This window comes from Capricornis sumatraensis, chromosome 11 (genome assembly GCF_032405125.1).
Source record: "Capricornis sumatraensis isolate serow.1 chromosome 11, serow.2, whole genome shotgun sequence".
NCBI lineage: Eukaryota > Metazoa > Chordata > Mammalia > Artiodactyla > Bovidae > Capricornis > Capricornis sumatraensis.
Window position 1 is genome coordinate 11263231 of NC_091079.1, and position 20950 is coordinate 11284180.

Below are 20950 nucleotides of genomic sequence, written 5' to 3' on the forward strand. Positions count from 1 at the left end.
TCATCAACTCACGGAGTTCACTCAGACTCGCGCCCATTGAGTCAGTGATACCATCCAGCCATCTCATCCTCGGTCGTCCCCTTCTCCTGCCCCCAATCCCTCCCAGCATCAAAGTCTTTTCCAATGAGTCAACTCTTCGCATGAGGTGGCCAAAGTACTGGAGTTTCAGCTTTAGCATCATTCCTTCCAAAGAAATCCCAGGGCTGATCTCCTTCAGAATGGACTGGTTGGATCTCCTTGCAGTCCAAGGAACTTTCAAGAGTCTTCTCCAACACCACAGTCCAAAAGCACCAATTCTTTGGCACTCAGCCTTCTTCACAGTCCAACTCTCACATCCATACATGACTACTGGAAAAACCATAGCCTTGACTAGACGGACCTTAGTCGGCAGAGTAATGTCTCTACTTTTGAATATGCTATCTAGCTTGCTCATAACTTTTCTTCCAAGAAGTAAGTATCTTTTAATTTCATGGCTGCAGTCACCATCTGCAGTGATTTTGGAGCCCCCCAAAATAAAGTGTAATATGTTATACCAGTCCATCTTAGGATTGCCGGTTGTCATCACAGAGTTGAAGAAAGTCTTTTCCTTGAAGTGGAGAAATCCACCATGAGAAGTCTTTAATTGATGAGAAGGGGGAGTGCTCCACAGAGCCAGCAATTTTGATTTCAGTATTACGGAATACAGTGTAGGAATGAGCCCAGGACAGGAACGCGTTGTCTTGAGGGTCAAATAGCAGACTCAGGACTTTTGGAGTCAGGAGAAGCAAGCCCACATAGATTCTCAGACCCATGTCCGTTCCTGGCTCAAACACTGGCTTGTTTGACTCAAAGGCTGGATCAGGGGTTAACCTCCCAGTAATGTCTGTTGAAAAGGCTGAAAGCTGAGTCACATGGTTAGTTCTAAGGCTTTAGGATCTATGACAATATCTGTGTGCAAAACCAGTCTGTCATTGAGGTAATCCCATTTTTCGGGGGCAGGTCATACCCTCATTATTAAAGGCATGGGTAAAACTAAACCAACTGTCTTGTGTTTCCTGAGTTAGCTTACCAAGATGCCTCTTAATAATGTCATTAGTCTTTTCAACCTTTCCTGAAGATTAGGGTCTCCAGGAACAGTGTAAGTGATGCTCTGTTCCTAGAGCTTTTGACACTCCTTGAGTTACAGCAGCTTTAAAGATGGAGTCATTGTTGCTCTGAACTTTAGAGTCTAAGATCCTACTTACATCATGAGAAGTCAGTACATTAAGATTTCGCCCATTAGTAAACTTAGGAGCTTTAGGCATTAGCAAAACAGTAGTAGCAATTACCCTTAAGCAATGTGGCCGTAGCCTTTTTGCAGTGACAAATAAACTAAACTCAGATTCTGTGGGCAAACTCAAAGCGGGAGCCTGCAAGAGAGCAGTTTGAAGAGCCTTGAAAGCCTTTTGAGTCTCTGAGGACCAAACCAGCTTGTCGGTTTGGGCCTGCTGAGTCTCAGTTAGAAGTGTATGTAAAGGCTGGGTAAGTTCCCCATAACCCAGAATCCAAATGAGGCAATAGCCTATAATGCCCAAAAATCCTCTCAATCATCTTAAAGTCATAGGCAGAGGATGATTTAGTATAGATTCAATTCTAGAAAGCAAACTTCAGATCAATGACTGAAAAATATTTGGTTCAGTCAGAAATTTCAGACAATGAAGTATCGGGATTAGGCACTTACTATTTGTATATCTTGAACAAGTCTCCATTTATCATTTGACTTTTTCTTACACCCAAGATAGGAGTGCTGCATGGACTGTTCCAGGGGATTAATAGTCCTTGTTCCTCTAAATTTTCAGTGATGAGTTTTAATCCTTCCTTAACCTCAGGTTTTAATGGATACTGCTTTTGATTTGGAAATAGGTGAGGGTCTTTGAGTTTGATAGCGACAGGAACAGCATTTTGTGCTTGACCCACAGTTTTTCCATCAGCCCACACTTCAGGATTTATGTTTTCTTCAGTTATAAGAGCAGGTTCCATATTCATGAAATCAGAAGCCTGGACCTTGTTCAGTATTTCCCTCCCCAGAAGGGGTGGGGGAAGCTCTGGCACAATCAGAAACATGTGAGAAAATAGCGCAGAGGCCCAGTTTCAGCTTAAAGGATGACTGAAATAATAGCGTTTGGCTTGTCCAGACAGCCCCATTACGGTAGTGGATCAGGAGGAAAGTGGACCAGGGGCTTTAGTGAGCAGAAAGTTGCCCCAGTGTCCAAAAGAGATCGATGGGTTGGCCTCCACAGTTATTAATACCTGGGGTTCCTCAGGTGTAATTAGGACGGGAGCTTATGTGGGACCCCTGGGCACCTTCAGTCCCGATTGTCTTGTGAGTCGGACCCCTGAAACCTATGCCTCTGGGGCAGTCTCTCCTCCAGTGTGGTCCCTTGCAGACCAGATGTGGAGCTGGGGTGGCTTAGAGGCCTGGCGGCAATCCTGCTTGAGGTGCCCCTCCTTTCCACAGTAATAGCGAGTCCATCCCTTTTCACCTGGGTCCCTCTGGGCATTCTTTTCAGGCAGGTCTAACAGTCATGCTGGGGCTTCAGTCTTTCCCTGGTGTTTTTTTTTGCCTCATATTTTCCTCATATTCTCTGCCATAATATATCATCTGAGCCAGCTGCAACAGTTTAAAATTTTTAAAGACTGATGTGGTCCAAACGCCTGTTTTTGTAACTTATGGCGGATCTCTGGAGCTGAATGAGTGATAAATCTTTTAAGATGATTCCTCCCTCTGCACTTTCAGGATCAGTGTCAGTAAACTTGTGGAGAGCCTCCCACTCTATCTGGGAATTACTAGCAGTTTCCTTCTTTCCCGGTTCTATGTCAGCCAACTTAGCATAGTTTAGTCTTAGTGTGCACTCGCTTGAGTCCTTGAAGGTTACTTCTTGCAAAGACTCTGCTCCTACCTTCCTTTAGCCATGTTATAGCCTCAGTCTGGCACGGTTATGGGAACTGCTTGACTGCCAGTAGGGAGGACAGCTATTTCATGTTTGCTTTTCTCCCTTGTCTCATGTTCAAGCCATTTATCTCCAAAAGCAGTAGCTTCCCCCAGAACTTGAGCTCTTAAGTCAGGAGTCAGCGTCTCTCCTAAGACATACCCTCTAAATAGTCTCGACCACACTGGGACTGTTTGAAATTCTGCCTAGACTGAGCAGACCCTCCTGGAAGGGTGCCCTGATCCTCAGCCTTGAGACTTGAGCATAGTTCAGTTGGGAGCCCCAGATACAGGGGCAAAGTAGGACAGGAGGGAGCTGAAGTTTTCACACCCAAGTCTGCACCCTTAGGACATAAGTCTGGCATGTCTTGAGAGAGACAGAGAGCAACACTTACGGCACTTCTGCCCGTTTATCTTGTTTTCTACGGAACTGGCCTAGTTGTAAAACAGTATCGTAATTGAGAGACCTTTTAACAGGCCAGCGTTTCCCCATTTTCTAAAGCATACTGTGGCCATTCAGTATCGCAGAAGAAGATCAGGCGTCTCTTTAAACTCTGGGTATCAAACTTGTCCCAGTTTTTTAAAATACATTGTAAAAGAGTGGTTCTGGAACGGTTAGCTCCCATCTGTGAGAGAGAAAAAAGTGGCATCCACAGCTATGGCTTCTTTCCACCAGAAGTGTCTCTTCCTGCTCTAGATGGGGTTGTAGACAGACTCTCCACCAAAGTTTTCCTTTCCTGGTCGGACTTAGTCTGTACCTTACCAACGCAGACATCTTACTCGTCCCTCCTGGTTGTACCACCGAGGTGGGGTGGAGGTGCCCCAGGGGTAGGCCTGATAGCATCCCAGACTGATTTCCAGTTTCTTACCACCAAGCCATTTGTTTGACTTGCCAGAGTAGTTTCCGGAATGTTCCCAAGCTAGTAGTACCAGGGGAAGCCTCCGTCTTACGTGTGCCCGGGCACATTCCTGAGTACAGTGCTGACCGCAGTAAAAGCAGTGAGTCATAAAGGGATGAACAACATCCAAGATGTCCCTCCTGAGTATCACCATGCCAGCATATGTGATAGCAAAATGGTCAGCCAGCGAGGAAAAAGTGGTTTTTGTCCTCAAGCCATTAGGGCTGATTCTTCCAGTTCATGTCCACAGATTCCGCAGAAGGAGTATCTAGGGAGTTGAGACAAAAGTCATCAGAGAGCCTTCTCTGGTCTGCTAAGAGCTGATGCTACCAAAAGAAGCCCGTTGTAATTCCAGTCTAACCACATCTTGCAATTCCCAATCTGTGTCCTCGAAAGCCTCATGGTCACCAGCAGGGCTTCCCTCCACGTAGATAGGAGACACAGCCATGACAGAGACTCACTTTAAGGTCGCTGGCTCCTGAGGCCGGCAGCCGAGAGAGTGCCCTCTAGACTGAGAGACGTTCCTGGATCTGGAGCTCCACCTCGCTCCCAAACGTGCTCTTGAAACTCTCGGCTCCTAGCAGGGCTAGGCGCTTCCATACTTGGGGTCTAGTAAAAGTACATACTAACAGCACGGATCACAAGTCCCTTGAAAGTCTATGATCAGACAGATTATGTTAGTAGCTCTAATTCCCCACACACTTAGGAAATGGTCAAAGAGACCATGAAAAGGTGACTGAGAAGGGAAAGTTGTGTCCACATGCTTCGCCCATTTCTGCCTGCTCCACTCGCAGGGACGTTGGGTGTTTCTTGGTATTGGCAGGTCAATATAAATATAAACCCCTGATAAGATTCCCCTTTTTGGGGCTGCCTTCAGTCATTACGAGACCGTGAAACTGCACACCAGGGCTCAGTGCTTGCTTCATGCAGGGCGTATCATCCATTCACACAAGCACACCATAGAGTTAGTAAAGCAGAAAACTTATTTACTGAGAAAGCAGAGAGACAGCTCTCAGTGTTCTTACCTTGGCCTGAAGATCCCAGACCAGCCCCCAAGGTGATGGCTTACGGTGAACAGTGTTGGATTCATGATCTCCGAAGAAGATTTAGCTTCGGGACCAGGGACCAGGCTTAATCACTCAAGAGCTTTTGTGTAGCAGAGTTTTATTAAGGTATGAAAAGGGACAGAGAAAGGTTCTGACACAGACCTCAGAAGGGGGATGAGAGTGCCCCCCTCACTAGTGTTAGCAAGGGAGCTATATGTTTTTAATTAGTTATTACGATAAATCAAAAGAATGTCCAAGGTTGTAAAGATCTTACTAGACCCACTCCCACAATTTACATTTTAAGATAACAGATTAGCCAGAAGGTTTTTAGGAAGGAGAAACTGTCCTCAAGCAGGATACATTGTTGTTCTATAATTCTTAGTACAGAGTTTAAACTGAGTTGTTTGTTGTGTAATCATTAGTTCTGGGCTTAAAGAAAAAAAAGTGCTTTATGTGACTAAGACTAAGAAATGTAGAGGAAAAAAAAGATGTTTGTCCTTTCTTCCTCTTTGAGAATTCCAGACCCCTATTTCCACTTTGAGAGCCCTAGACCCCTTTCTCCTCCTCAGGGACTCTAGACTTCTTATCAACCTGCCTAGGAATTGACTCATTTGTTTCTACTTTTCATTTACTTCTTAATAGTTGTCTCTGTCTAGTTATGTTTATTTTTAGCCAGCCAAAAGCTTAGATAATACACCAGTTTTTCCCAAAAACTTTGATCTATATATATATTGATGTTTTAAAATATTCTTTGTTTCCCTTTTTGTCTTGTCTTTTTTTTGAAGCACTGGCTGGGGCACTAGTGAATTTCCTGAGTTGTCATTTGAAGCTGGCCTGTGCTAATAGTTAAACAAGAACTCAAGAGACTTTCAAAGAACTATGTCTGGTAAACTGTAAAGAGTATTTTCTCTAAAGAATTATTAATGAATTCTCTTGAGATGCTTAGTAAAAGACAAGAATATTTAAACATTAGTATTTAAGAACTAGTTTCAGACTTCGTGCCGTAGCTGTGAATTGAGGTGTCTCAGGGTAGAAGTGTGCCACGGCATCTTTAATCTCTTTCATCCTTATTAAAATGTGCAGGTTGTTGTTTTCCATGATGAATTATGTTGTGGCCTAAGTTTTATAGTGTGTATTTCTTATTCCTAAATGAGTAAGTCTGTCATCTGAGTTTCTCAGTTTCCAGCTTGGATGTTGAAGCCTCTAAACTGATTAGGAACCTGCTCATCAGGTACAGTAGTTTGGAAACTCTAGATGTCAAGGACTGCTGGCATTGGGCTTAGGAGCTGAGGATCCTAGGCAGGCGATCAACTATACTCTCTCTGTTTTGTCTTCTTTACCTTCCTAGTTATTTCGGCCTTCCTTTGGTCAAGGGTATATTGTGATAATGTCTGAAGTGTTTCCATTGACCTGTTTTTCAGCTCCTGGCACTATGAATGTATTTTGCTAGATAATTTCATTGTTTCTAGTTTTTCTGTGTAATAATTAACTTCACAGATTAAAAAAAAAACACAAAACTGTAAAGAATAGCTGAAAGTGTTCTATTACAGTGCCTTGTGTAGTTGGCCAGTAACTTTGGCTCATGAAACATACAAAGTGTGCATGCTCAGTCACGTCTGACTCTTTGTGACCTCATGGACTTGGCCCTCCAGATTCCTCTGTGCATGGACTTCTCCAGGCAAGAATGGTGGAGTGGGTTGCCATTTCCTCCTCTTCCTTCCCAACCCAGGGATCAAACCCAGATCTCCTGTGTTTCCTGCATTGCAGGCAGATTCTTTACCACTGAGCTAAAGTGTACTAAAAAAAAAAAAAGAAAAATCAGAAATAGCCATTAACGTGAACAAATATTCTTTATTTTATACAGTGTGTAAAATTAGTTAAGATACGGCATAAAAATATTTGTTTTGGTAGCTAAAATATTCATTTCTTCCTTCCATCCATCAGTGATTAATCTCTTTATGGCCTGACATTATCAGGTGTTTGGGTTGAACACTCTGCTATTGCCTCATTCCTCCTCTCAGATGCAGATAATTGTACCTTAGAACTTTGTGTTCTTCAGTTCAGTTCAGTCGCTCAGTCGTGTCTGACTCTTTGCGACCCCATGAATCGCAGCACGCCAGGCCTCCCTGTCCATCACCAACTCACAGAGTTCACTCAGACTCACGTCCATCGCGTCTGTGATGCCATCCAGCCATCTCATCCTCTGTCGTCCCTTTCTCCTCCTGCCCCCAATCCCTCCCATCATCAAAGTCTTTTCCAGTGAGTCAGCTCTTTGCATGAGGTGGCCAAAGTACTAGAGTTTCAGCTTTAGCATCATTCCTTCCAAAGAAATCCCAGGGCTGATCTCCTTCAGAATGGACTGGTTGGATCTCCTTGCAGTCCAAGGGACTCTCAAGAGTCTTCTCCAACACCACAGTTCAAAAGCATCAATTCTTCTGCACTCAGCTTTCTTTACAGTCCAACTCTCACATCCATACATGACTACTGGAAAAACCATAGCCTTGACTATACGGACCTTTGCTGGCAAAGTAATGTCTCTGCTGAGGGGATGTAAGAAAAAGAGCTGCATTCTGGACAGGTTACCTTCCAAGTGCCTATCATATATATTTAGGTGGTGCAGTCAAGTGACGAGTTAAGCTCCAGGGAAAGCTTTGTGGTGTCTGGAAGTCATCAGCCTGTGGATGGTATTTAGAACTGTGGACAGACCCGTAGCTGGGGAGAGTGAGTGGTCAGAAAAGGCTTGACACTAGGGCCGAGCCAGGGATGGCAGAGCTGTATTATTATGTGGAGGCCACCCACGGGGTGGGGCAGCAGCCTGGGAGGGGGGAAGGAAAATGGAAGAGGGGTGCTTCTCAGTGGATGTGATTCAAGAGCAATCCTGAGAAGTGGAGGGAGAGCGGCAGGGGAGTGACCCCTCGCCTTTGGTGAAGAGTAATCTCCGTGGAGCAGTGGGTGGTCAGGTGGGAGTGAGCTAAGTGGGCAGGAAGGTGAGGCAGCAGTGACAGGGGATGCTGGCAGCTTTTCAGGAAGCTCCGTCCTCCAGGGGAGTAGGAAGTGGGTAGAGGGAGGGGTGTTTTTATTTGTGGTAACTGTGGTGTTTGATGGAAACTACTGGAGTGCGTGCACTGTAGGATCAGTAGAGTGGGAGAGGTGTTTGTCAGGGGAGGGTATGGTTGCAGGCCCAGTGTTGTGTCCTTACAGAAGCAGAGGGTTGAGGGCCTCAGCGTGATAGGCTTGGCTGTAAATAGCATGGGCACTCGGCAGAAGGAAGTGTTAGCGTTTGAGTACAGGTGGAATGGGGTCTCAATTTGGGACTGAACTGAGTAACTCTTGGTTTTGGTCCTCAGGTCTGGGTTTCTTAAGTGTTGGCTTCTGTGCTGAGTGCTTCATTCCTGTAAGGGGCAGTCCTGTGTGTTGCAGACGTTTAGCAGACTCTAACCTCCACCTTCAGATGCCAGTAGCATGCTGTCCCTCCCCTAGCCCCCTCCCCAGCGCCGCTGTCTCCAAGACATTGCCAGATGTCCTCTCGGGGACAGAGTCATCCATGAGTGAGAGCCATAGGTCTAAAGGGAGGTTATCTGCTAAAGTTAAGGGTACTTAAGTGTAGCTTTGGGTTGGACTGGGCATTTCAAAAGGTCTCCTGGAAGGGTGGAAAAGGGAGCTTTATGTATACAAATCACTACCTTTTCGTTTCATGGACTGTATCTCCTTTTCCTTTTTTCTAAAATGTTCTTCTTGTGTTTTCTCTACTTAGTATTAGTTCTTGTTTCTCTCACATTCCTTTGGGTCTTCTGAAGGTTTTTTTTTGGTCTCTACTTTGGAAGGCAGAAGTTTGTAAAATGTATCAAGGGTATAACTAAGCAATTTTCAAAATGTAGAAGTAAGTTTCATAAACTGAGCTCTTTTGACAGTAAATCAGATACCTTGGAGGCAAGATTGTATAGAAAAGCCAAATATACAAATAGTACCTGAGTGATGTTGTATATTTTACACATATTTTTGCTTTAAAATAGTAACAGTAATATTCTGTAACTGCTGCAAGATTTGGTTAAACAAAAGAACCCTTGAGGGTAAAAGACACTAAATGTCAGTGAACCTTTGAGTTTAAATTGTTGTTGTTTAGTGCTAAGTCTGACTCTTGCAACCACATGGACTGTAGCCCACCAGGCCCCTCCATCCATGGGATTTCCCAGGTAAGAATACTGGAGTGGTTGCCATTTCCTCCTCCAGGGGATCTTCCCAACCCAAGGATCCAATGTGGGTCTCCTGTATTAGCAGGCGGATTCTTTATCAGGGACGCCCATTGATTTTAAATTTCCTCAGTCTTTCTACTTGTGTCTTCTGAGGTTATTGTCTTCAGTTCTTAAGTTTAACTTTTATGTGACTGTCAGTGGGTACATGAGTACCTCATTGGTTGGAATCTTGGAGAGGAATAGCTGTAATTATCCTCTGTTTCAAAAAATGTTCAAGTTTCAAAAATCTTTAAAAATTTGTTTTGATATATAAACAATCACTTAAGAAACACAGCTTTTGGGAGCTGAAGTTTTGGTTATGTTCGTTCATTTGGATACCTGAAGAAAAAATTTCTCGTCATTGGTTAGAATTTACCACAGTGCTTTTACCAGTCTTGTGCAGTAAGCACTGCTTAACTTTATTTTTATTTTTCTGTAGTATATATTTGGTGTTTCTTTGATTAGATTTTTTAGTCAAAGATTGTGTGTTATTGATTGTAACTTGTTCTGTTTACCCCATTCAGAAGTAGTTCATGGATATCCATATATACCAGTTTATATACATTTTAGAGGTTTTAATGTCCATATGGTATTCCACATTATAAATGTACAATAATACATTTTACTGTTTCTCCCCAGGTGATTAGATTGCCTCATTTTTTGTGGTTTCTTATTTTTTTTAGCATTTTAAACATTATCCTATTGTTTATTGATCTTTTTGTTGGGGTGCACAGACTTTCTAGTTGTGGCACATGGCCTTACTTGCCTGGAGGCATGTCGGATCTTAGTTCACTGATCAGGGATTGAACCCATGTCCCCTGCATGGCAAAGCAGATTCTTAACCATCGGACCACCCTGAATATTGTTGGGTGGAGAAAGATCAATCAGCATTGATTGGTGGAGGCTGTAACTTATGGGAATAAGAGTCAGCAGGTCCACACGTTCTTACACGCTTCCCATTCTGTGAAGTGGTGAGCTTTCCCGTAGTGCGGGTGCTTCAGCAGAGGCGTCTCTGCAGGGCAGGCGGAAGAGTACCCTCGGGTAGATTGGCACCGTGGACGTGGGTGCCCCCTACACGAGCTGGAATACCCACTGTCTGTGGCCCTGGGCGCCGCAGGGGCTGGGCACCCCGTGTCTCTGGGCCCATGGTCCTGTGAGTGACTGAGGGGAGGACAGCCTCCTGCTTTGGGAGGGATGGGGGGGGGACAGGGGGCACGGTCTGGGCTTGCGAGCTGCCAGGCATCCCTCGAGAGGTCTTAAGGTTGTTCACTGGGAAGGACTACTTGTTTCAAAACATCCCTGTGCAGGATATCTGTCCTGATTTGTGTGAATCATTTTAGGACAGATTCCAGCAAAAATGATTTATATCATGGACTGTCTTACTAATTACTGTGTGTAGATGGCTTTTCCTCCACGTTTACCATTGCTGGATATTTTTAATGTTTCAATCTTGCCATTTAGGTAAATGGAAGGTCACTATGATATTAATAATAGATTTTCATGCTTTATTAATAAAGTTTAGTAATTGGCTAAATTTCTCCTTGTTGGTCGTTTACAAAAATTTTCTTAGCTCTTTGACTGTATGTTTTCCAGATGACTTTTAGAACCACCAAGCCAGAGCATTGTCCCTGCTGTTGGGATTTTGATTGGCAGTTTATGGTTTCATGGATTTGGTATTTACAGCCTTTTCATGTGGAAATGCTGACTTTTCAGTTGGATCTTCTTCATATTCTGTAGTTACTTGTTTCTTTATTCAGGTAACATAATTTTAAAGTTTAGCGTATTCTTAAGTTTTTCACAGTCTTCATTGCTATTGAAGAAATAGTATTTATATTGTGCACTGTGTGCCAGGGTTTGTGTCTGTAGTGCTAAATTTGAGTTTTCCACACTTTTGTTCTTTTAGACATTTCTCAATTAGAAATTTATAGATCCTTGTTGTAGGTGTTATAAGTGAAAAAGGAAAAAAGAAAAACCTAAATTATTTTAGGATAATTGAATGTTCCTACTCTGCCTTAAAAGACTTTTAAGTGGGATTCTTAAAGTGTTGATGGAACAGAATTGACTTGAATACTAAAATGAACCTTGTTCCTTAATAGCAAGTTACATAGACTCTCCAGGTTTAATTTTTTATATGCGTAAAATTAGGGTACTCAAAAAGACTTGGTATTATACCTCAGTTCTAATTAATGTAGTTTTTTAAAAATTTGAGATTAATTTGAATTAATTTTCTAAAATTGCTAATTAAAAATAATTGGGTTGAATGCAAAGGAGTTTAATTTACTTTTCTTTAGGTATTTAGAAAATGCATATCATGCTGAATGTCTTCTTTCCAAGTTGCGCATCGTGCCTGTCACTCTGTATAGCAGTGTGCCACTGCTTCCCCTCGCTCTCCGCACAGAGGCCCGCGCACTTACGGTGACTCAGAAGGCCTCATGCCTGCCCCCTCCTCTCCCTTGCTCACCTGGTTTCTCTTCCCTTTCCAGAAGCTCTAGTGAGTCTATACTTTGCTTCTTTACAGGTTTTTCAGACTCTCCGTGTATGTGCCTTCACCGTCTTCCCTCCTTCCCACTGTGTTTTTCAGATCCTGTTTGGTTGCCCTGGGAAGCCGCCTCTGACAGTCAGTCGACTTCCATCTCATGAACTTCCTCAGAACCACCTGCTCACGCTTGCTCACATTTACCTGCTAATGCAGTTGTCTTTTTACTCATCTGTCCCTCACTTCTTGAAGGCACAGACCATACCTGTCGGTGTCAATGATACATTTTAAAGTGATACTCGATCATATTAAGACTTAAGTATAACTGTTAAGCAATTAGATGTTTCATTAATATTTCTGTTGTTTCCTGTTTCTCCTAGGACTGGGCCAATGCAAACGTCAGCAAACAGATCGAGGACACTGTACTGTATGGTTACTATAGTGAGTAAATTTCCATTTCATTTCCTGTCTGGGCTGCTCACCAAAGTGTAGAATAAAGCTACGTATAAACTTTAAATTTTGAGGTTGCGTTTGAGATGACTGTTTCAGCACCAGAAATAAGTAGTATAGAATTCACCTAGTCACCTGGAAGCTTCTGTAAGACACTTTGCTTCATTGAGGTTCACCTGCCACCCTTCTCTGTAGCGGTTTAGTCACGTTAAGTCTCAGCTCTCTGCCTCTGATACCATTGTTTGCTCACCTTCCTTACCACTTTCCCACTTGAAGTGTTGATTTTGAGTATCTGTGTTCCAGAAATTTCTTCTAGGTATTGGCAGTAGTAGAGTGTACTGTCTGGGAGTTTTCAGCATCACCTTTTTTATACTCTACAGAGCCTATTAATCTGGGAGTCATGGGGGATTAGGGGCTTCCCTGGTAGCTCAGCTGGTTAAGAATCCACCTGCGGTGAAGGAGACCCCAGTCCAATTTCTTGGTCGGGAAGATCCCCTGGAGAAGGGATTTCGGCTACCCAGTCCAGTATTCTTGCCTGGAGGATCCCCATGGACAGAGGAGCCTGGTGGGCTGCAGTCCATGGGGTTGCAAAGAGTCCCATGCGACTGAGTGACTAAGCACAGCACAGCACGGTGATCTGGGCCCTTACTCCTTTGTTTCCTCTCTTCCTTCCATAGTGTTGGATTAGGGAAGCTATTTATAATAACCACTTAAATGTTTCCCAAGTTTTTTCTTTGAAAACATATAAATGTGCTTTTTAACAATGTTTAAGTGCTGAATTAGAAAAGGGATATCCTTTTTTTTTGGTCAACAGTGAATCAAGAGGTTGAAAAAAACTTTTGTAGGACACTGGAAAAACATCTGTAGAAGTTTCTGTTGATAGGATGAGTTTTGCAAAGATGTCATTGGATCTTAGTTTAGCTGCTTTGGCTCTTAACTTCGTCTCTTACCTATCTAAAATCTGCAGGACCTATGAAATTCTATTTCTTTGGTGTAGATTTTAGAAATATTTTTATGGTGTTTTAATAAAGAATTCATTATTTCTTATGAATACACTAAATATGTATCATAAAATTTATATTTGACCTAGTAAGTGAAAACTTTTGAAATGCTGTATATTAAGCAGACTATTGCTTTTCGTTACAGATTTACTGCATGCATGTTCAGTCATTCAGTTGTGTCCAACTCTTTGCGACCCCATGGACTGTAGCACACCAGGCTTCCCTGTCCTTCACTATCTCCCAGAGTTTTGCTCAAACTCATGTCCATTGAGTTGGTGATGCCATGCAGCCATCTCATCCTCTGTTGTCCCCTTCTCCTCCTGCCTTCAATCTTTCTCAGCATCAGGGTCTTTTTCAGTGAGTCAGTTCTTTGCATCAGGTGGCCAAAGAATTGGATTTTCAGCTTCAGCATCAGTCCTTCTAGTGAATATTCGGGATTGATTTCCTTTAGGATGGACTGGTTTGATCTCCTTGAAGTCCAAGGTACTCTCAAGAGTCTTCTCTAGCACCACAATTCTAAAGCATCAATTTTTCGGTGCTCAGCCTTCTTTATGGTCCAACTCTCACATCCATACATGACTACTGGAAAAACTGTGACTATATGGACCCTTGTCAGCAAAGTGATATCTCTGTTTTTTAATACATAGTCTAGGTTTGTCATGGCTTTTCTTTCAAGGAGCAAGCAAGCATCTTTTAATCTCATGGCTTGCAGGCACCATCTGCAGTGATTTTGGAGCCCAAGAAAATAAAGTCAGACACTGTTTCCACTGTTTCCCCATCTATTTGCCATGGAAAGTCTAGAGATCTCTTCAAGAAAATTAGAGATACCAAGGGAAGATTTCATGCAAAGATGGGGTCACTAAAGGACAAAAGTGGTATGGACCTAACAGAAGCAGAAGATATTAAGAAGAGGTGGCAAGAATACATGGAAGAACTGTACAAAAAAGATCTTCACGACCCAGACAATCACAATGGTGTGATCACTCATCTAGAGCCAGACATCCTGGAATGTGAAGTCAAGTGGGCCTTAGAAAGCATCACTACGAACAAAGAGAGTAGAGGTGATGAAATTCCAGTTGAGCTATTTCAAATCCTGAAAGATGATGCTGTCAAAGTGCTGCACTCAATATGCCAGCAAATTTGGAAAACTCAGCAGTGGCCACAGGACTTGAAAAGGTCAGTTTTCATTCCAATCCCAAAGAAAGGCAATGCCAAAGAATGCTCAAACTACCACACAATTGCACTCATCTCACATACTAGTAAAGTAATGCTCAAAATTCTCCAAGCCAGACTTCAGCAATATGTGAACCGTGAACTTCGGATGTTCAAGCTGGTTTTAGAAAAGGCAGAGGAACCAGAGATCAAATTGCCAACATCCACTGGATCATGGAAAAAGCAAGAGAGTTCCAGAAAAACTTCTATTTCTGCTTTATTGACTATACCAAAGCCTTTGACTGTGTGGATCATAATAAACTATGGAAAATTCTGAAAGAGAAGGGAATACCAGACCACCTGACCTGCCTCTTGAGAAATCTGTATGCAGGTCAGGAAGCAGCAGTTAGAACTGGACATGGAACAAGAGACTGGTTCCAAATAGGAAAAGGAGTACAACAAGGCTATATATTGTCACCCTGCTTATTTAACCTCTGTGTGGAGTACATCATGAGAAACGCTGGGCTGGAAGAAAGGCAAGCTGGAATCAAGATTGCCAGGAGAAATATCAATAACCTCAGATATGCAGATGACACCACCCTTATTGCAGAAAGTGAAGAGGAACTAAAAAGCCTCGATGAAAGTGAAAGTGGAGATTGAAAAAGTTGGCTTAAAGCTCAACATTCAGAAAACGAAGATCATGGCATCTGGTCCCATCACTTTATGGGAAATAGATGGGGAAACAGAGGAAACAGAGTCAGACTTTATTTTTTTGGGCTCGAAAATCACTGCAGATGATGATTGCATCCATGAAATTAAAAGACACTTATTCCTTGAAAGAAAAGTTATGACCAACTTTGATAGTATATTCAAAAGCAGAGACATTACTTTGCCAACGAAAGTCCGTCTAGTCAAGGCTATGGTTTTTCCTGTGGTCATGTATGGATGTGAGAGTTGGACTGTGAAGAAGGCTGAGCGCCGAAGAATTGATGCTTTTGAACTGTGGTGTTGGAGAAGACTCTTGAGAGTTCCTTGGACTGCAAGGAGATCCAACCAGTCCATTCGGAAGGAGATCAGCCCTGGGATTTCTTTGGAAGGACTGATGCTAAAGCTGAAACTCCAATACTTTGGCCACCTCATGTGAAGTGTTGACTCATTGGAAAAGACTTTGATGCTGGAGCATCAAAGGAGGGATTGGGGGCAGGAGGAGAAAGGGACGACAGAGGATGAGATGGCTGGATGGCATCACTGACTTGGTGGACGTGAATCTGAGTGAATTCCGGGAGTTGGTGATGGACAGGGAGGCCTGGTGTGCTGTGATTCATGGGGTTGCAAAGAGTCGGACACGACTGAGCGACTGGATTGAACTGAACTGAATGGGACTGGGTGACATGATCTTAGTTTTCTGAATGTTGAGTGTTAAGCCAGCTTTTTTCACTCTTCTCTTTCACCGTCAAGAGGCTTTTTAGTTCCTCTTTGCTTTCTGTCATAAGGGTGCTGCTGCTCTTAAGTCGCTTCAGTCGTGTCCAACTCTTTGCGACCTCATAGATGTCAGCCCACCAAACTCCTCTATCCCTGGGATTCTCTAGGCAGGAATGCTGAAGTGGGTTGCCATTTTGGTGTCATCTGAATATCATAGGTTGTTGAGATTTCTCCTGGCAATCTTGATTCTAGTTTGACAGGATATAAATCCCCTCATCAAAACAGTTCTGTGAGTGGGGCCTGTTTCTTTGTGACACTAAACTGCATTTGTGCTGTAAAATGTAACAAGATAAGCCCGATTTCATCTAGGTGCAGTCCAGGTTTATGAACCCTATCTTTTCATTGAACCTCGAGGCTACTGGTTGGTCCGTCATAGTCAAGGGTACAAAGACTTCTACACTGGAGTGTTAATTCAGCAATCTTTCCAGTTTGTTTTATAGAGAGAATTAAGTCTACAGAAAATGATATGTGATAATTTTTCTTAATCCTCTTAAGGATAGTATGTCTCTAATGTCGTTTTAAATGCATGGGGAAAAATTAATCTTTATAAATAAGATGACTTAGGGATTTAGGGTTTGATTCTCTGTACAAATTTGGATTGTAGTGAGAGACTACTTTGGGATAGGAGAGTCACTGATCTAGGAAAGAATTTTGCATGAGAAGCCAAATTATGAAAAAAATAGATTTCCTGATGACTGTGAAATTGAAGCAAGAGAATTTAATTGGTTGTTTTCATAAAGTTACTTAATTCCATTTTAGATGATTGGTAGCTCTTTGACTAGGATGATGACCTACAGCTAAGAATCATAGCTTCTGAGATGGTAACTGTCCTCAAGCCCAGCTGTTTTCCTAGAAATGCTTGATAGTACCTAACTGCCCATTACTTCTCTTCTCCTGCACCCTGAGTGCCACACAGACTCCAGAGAATCCAAAGCGCTATTTTATCTGTTCCCTTCTGTGAGATTCTGTAGTTCATCTAATCTCTGCTAACATACCAACACATTTTCGTTGCCTGACCTTGCCAGGTATTGTGCAAGGCTTTCCCATTCAATGTTTTTGTAGATCTTCAGGAATGTCATTTTGTGGAGGTATTTTCTACACTTTACTGGTGAAGAAATTGATACCTCAAGATGTTACAGATCACCTTGTTAGTGAATGATTAGTCCAGAATGGGCATTATTATAATATTATTATAATGTAAGCTGAAGCTGCTTACCTTTAAGTGAGCTGTCTTATAATAAACTCTTCTGAGGATGTTTGTTACCTATGGGAATGCTTAGCATGGGATCTCTGGGGCAGCTTCAAACATCACCTGGAGGCCTGTGAAATAATAATGGAATACTAGATTACATTCAAAGAGACTCTGATTTATGTTGGCATTCTGTTAACATCACCACTCTTACTATCAGAAAAGCACTTATGTATGGGAGGGATGGAAGGCTTGAGGTGCTGGTTTCAAGTTTCCCCAAAATTGCTGATTCTCTCTTGAGACCTCAAGTTTTATTACTAGTAACAAATACTGTCACTTGCTTTTTTTGAAGTGACAGGTTCACTTTGTTCATTTCTGAGAGAGTCACCTAATACTCTAATCTGGATTACTATTGCTTTTCTGTCCTTTGTTCTTTCAAGCAAAAATGATACTATTTGAGAAAAAGTGCCTAGTGTAGCTCACAGCTGAAATAGCACGAGTGGTTCTCACAAGAATGCTGGATATGTACTTCCTTAAACAGAACTTGAAACAGATGAGCACTCATGGGTGGACATCTCAGAAGTATTTCTGCTTAAGGGTACTTTCCTGATTACAGGTGCCCCACGCTGGTGAGTGCTAGGGGATGAAGAATGTAGGAACTGCTAGTGGAAAGAGAAATAGTGTCTTAACATTGTCATGAAGATGATTTTATGTGTGGATACCCTTCTGATCTGTGCTGATCCTGAGGTCTTGAAACCACATTTTTAAAGAAACTTCTGTTGTATTAATAGAACTTTGGGTGTTTTTTTCTGGAAACTTTGTGGAAGTGAATCCTGCTGCAGATACCTCAGCTGCTGATTGGTTGTTACCAGGCTGTGTTAACTGAAGCTGCCTACAAAGACAGCTTCCTGGAGCTCACAGAAGGCTGGGAGGGTAGAATAGCTTGTGTGTGTGTGTGTGCACACGCATCCATGCTTAGTCACTTCAGTCATGTGTGATTCTTTGCAACCCTGTGGACTGAAGCCCACCAGGCTCCTCTGTCCATGGAATTCTCCAGGGAAGGATACTGGAGTGGGTTGCCATGCCCTCCTCCAGGGGATCTTCCTGACCCAGGGATTGAACCTCCGTCTCTTATGTCTCCTGATTGTCAGGCAGGTTATTTACCACTGGTGCCACCTGGGAAGCTGGTGAATTGCCTACTTCTGCCCCTTTAACCTGTACTCGTGTTGACCCTGTACTCAGAAGAAGACTGTCTCATCAGAGGATGTAGTGCCCACCCCAGAAACATTGACTCATTTTTCTTTTCCTTTTGAATATTTTTGTTTATTCATCTTTGCCTTCAGATTTCTTTGATGTTTTCTTTTAAAGCTTCTCTTGCCTGAGTCTTTGGCTCTCAGTTCTGTTTTGGTGTCACATTTGAGCCTCTTATCTTTTAACTCCTCTGTATATGCTTAGCCTTTTATCTGAGTTCTGTTTGGCCTCTAATTAATTTTTATCTTTAAATTCTTTCTTTTTATTTATTATAATTAATTGTAAATGTTTTTCTCTCTTCTGTGACTGTTCTTGAAATTTTTAGTTTTAATTCTTTCACCATCTACTTTCCTTTAGCTTCTTTTAAGTGAATTTCCCTTTTACTTAATCATTTTTCTTTATGCATGTTTTGATTTTGCTGTGAATGCCGGGCGGTTTAGACGCAGGGAAAGCCCAAACCAAGAGACGGGGTGTTCAAGGCTGCTGTGCTGGCATGTCTGTAGTTGTCCTGTCACTTGCTTCTAGCGACCCTGTCTCCTCTTGATGCTGATTTTTGGGCTGGTTTTTTGTGTGTGTGTACATAAAAATTGAATCATATCCTGTGTGTGGTTTCCTATTTGGCCTCTTCAGTGCTCAGTGTTACATTTGAAAGTCATCCATGTTGTTGCAGATGTCAGAGCCTTGTTGATTGCCATTGCTGTGTAATGCTTCCTTGTAGCCATGTACCGTGGTTTATGCACACTCCTGTTGGTGACTAGCTGGCTTGTCTAGCATTTGGCCATTCCCAGTGCTGATGCTGGGAGACTCTTGCATATATGTGTGTGGGGCGTGGGTGCATGTATACTGCATTGTTTCCATTTTATGGGTGCTCTTTTTCTAACAACACCACACAGATTATTTAATAAATTCTCACTTTTTGCTATTAGGGAATTCTGTAGTGGAAATGGCACCCCACTCCAGTACTCTTGCCTGGAAAATCCCATGGACGGAGGAGCCTGGTGGGCTGCAGTCCATGAGGTCGCTAAGAGTCAGACACGACTGAGTGACTTCACTTTCACTTCTCACTTTTATGCATTGGAGAAGGAAATGGCAACCCACTCCAGTGTTCTTGCATGGAGAGTCCCAGAGATGGGGGAGCCTGGTGGGCTGCCGTCTACGGGGTCGCACAGAGTTGGACAAGACTGAAGCGACTTAGCAGCAGCAGCAGCAGTGGAAACAGAGTTTGCCAAGAGTGTGCGAATTTAGGTGAATTAAATTATAGAACTGGGACGAATAAGATTGACCAGGGTTTCAAACTGAAACCTTGCACCTCAGATTTGAACTTGAACCCACACATCCAGGCTCAAACCGAACCAAGACCAAGACTGGGGCTTGTACTCATGATCTTCTAGTTGAGATCATGATATTCCTGGTCTCAGGACTTAACAAAACTCAGGGTCTTGGTGTCTCGTCATGGAAAGAACTCAGTGGGAGCCAGAGTGACAGGTAAGAAGTGGATTTATTTCAAGAGAAACACACTCCACAGACCGTGTGTGCCATCTCAGCAGGTGAGGGCAGCCCCAGGGTGTGGGATGGTGTTTTATAGGGGTAGGTAACTTCCTAGGATAATGAGTACTGGGAGGGGTAGTCTAGCTGTTTGGGGAAGGGCCAGAGATTTCCAGGATTGAGCCACCGCCCAGTTGTGTTAACGCTCTGGTCAGCCTTAGAAGGTTGCAGTGCCTGTGGGTGTGCCAGTTGGTCTGCGGTGGGTTGCAGTGAGCATACACTAAGACTCAAGGTGTAGTGGAAGCGGACTCATCTGTCATCTTGGACCTGTTTAGTTCTAATCGTTTTATGTTGTATTCTCAGGCCATGTCATTCTTTTAAAGGCTGTGCCCTGCTTCCTTCCATCCTGTTTCAAAACTCTTCCTGTGGCAGGCTTTTTTGGAGCATCTAAGAGAGTTTCCCACATGGCACTAGTGGTAAAGACCCTGCCTGCCAATGCAGCAGACGTAAGAGACACGGGTTCGATCGTTGGCTCAGGAAGATCCCCTGCAGGAGGGCGTGGCAACCCACTGCAGTATTCTTGCCTGGAGAATGCTGTGGTCAAAGGAGCCTGGCGGGCTACAGTCCACAGGGTTGCAAAGAGTCGGATATGACCCAAGTGACTTAGCACACACACAAGAGAGTTTTTAGGACACTTTTCCTCTCTCCTGGTTGGTTAGTTGCTGAACACTTGGAGCAGGAGTTTATGCAGTTACTCTGAACTTGCTGTGTAATCTGTGAATCGTGCCGGGGTACCCTGAGGTCCCTTCACTTCTCTCTGGCTTCTCCACGTGTGTGATGAGGCTGGAGCAGTGCCTCTGCACCATGCTAGGAGTGTGAGACGTGTGAGTGCTGAGCAGGTGTCACTGCTCTGCACACCTCTCTTGAACTTCGTATCTGTGTCCAGTGGTCCACTTGACAGTTTCTACCAAAAAGTTCACATCTCAAACTTAACATTTCTAGAACAGCTGGTCCTCAAGTTGTTAATATTCGATAAATTTCCTGGTGGTCAGTGAATTCAGTTGCTTAGTCATGTCCGACTCTTTGAGATCCCATGAACCGCAGCACGCCAGACCTCCCTGTCCATCACCAACTCCCAGAGTTTACTCAAATTCATGTCCATTGAGTTGATGATGCCATCCAACCATCTCATCCTCTGTTGTCCCCCTCTCCTTCTACCCCCAATCTTTCCCAGCCTCAGGGTCTTTTCAAATGAGTCAGCTCTTTGAATCAGGTGGCCAGAGTATTGGAGTTTCAGCTTCAACATTAGTCCTTCCAATGAACACTCAGGACTGATCTCC

The 20950-nt window shown here is 43.2% G+C and overlaps 1 protein-coding gene across 1 annotated transcript in view; it reads left to right on the forward strand.

The window, feature by feature from the left end:
- Positions 1-20950, forward strand: part of LMBRD1 (LMBR1 domain containing 1) — a 132924-nt gene that overhangs the window by 13855 nt on the left and 98119 nt on the right. Inside the window, exon 3 of the mRNA XM_068983721.1 lies at positions 11981-12041. Coding sequence (XP_068839822.1) covers positions 11981-12041 — 61 coding nt within the window. The remainder of the gene's footprint in view (positions 1-11980; positions 12042-20950) is intronic.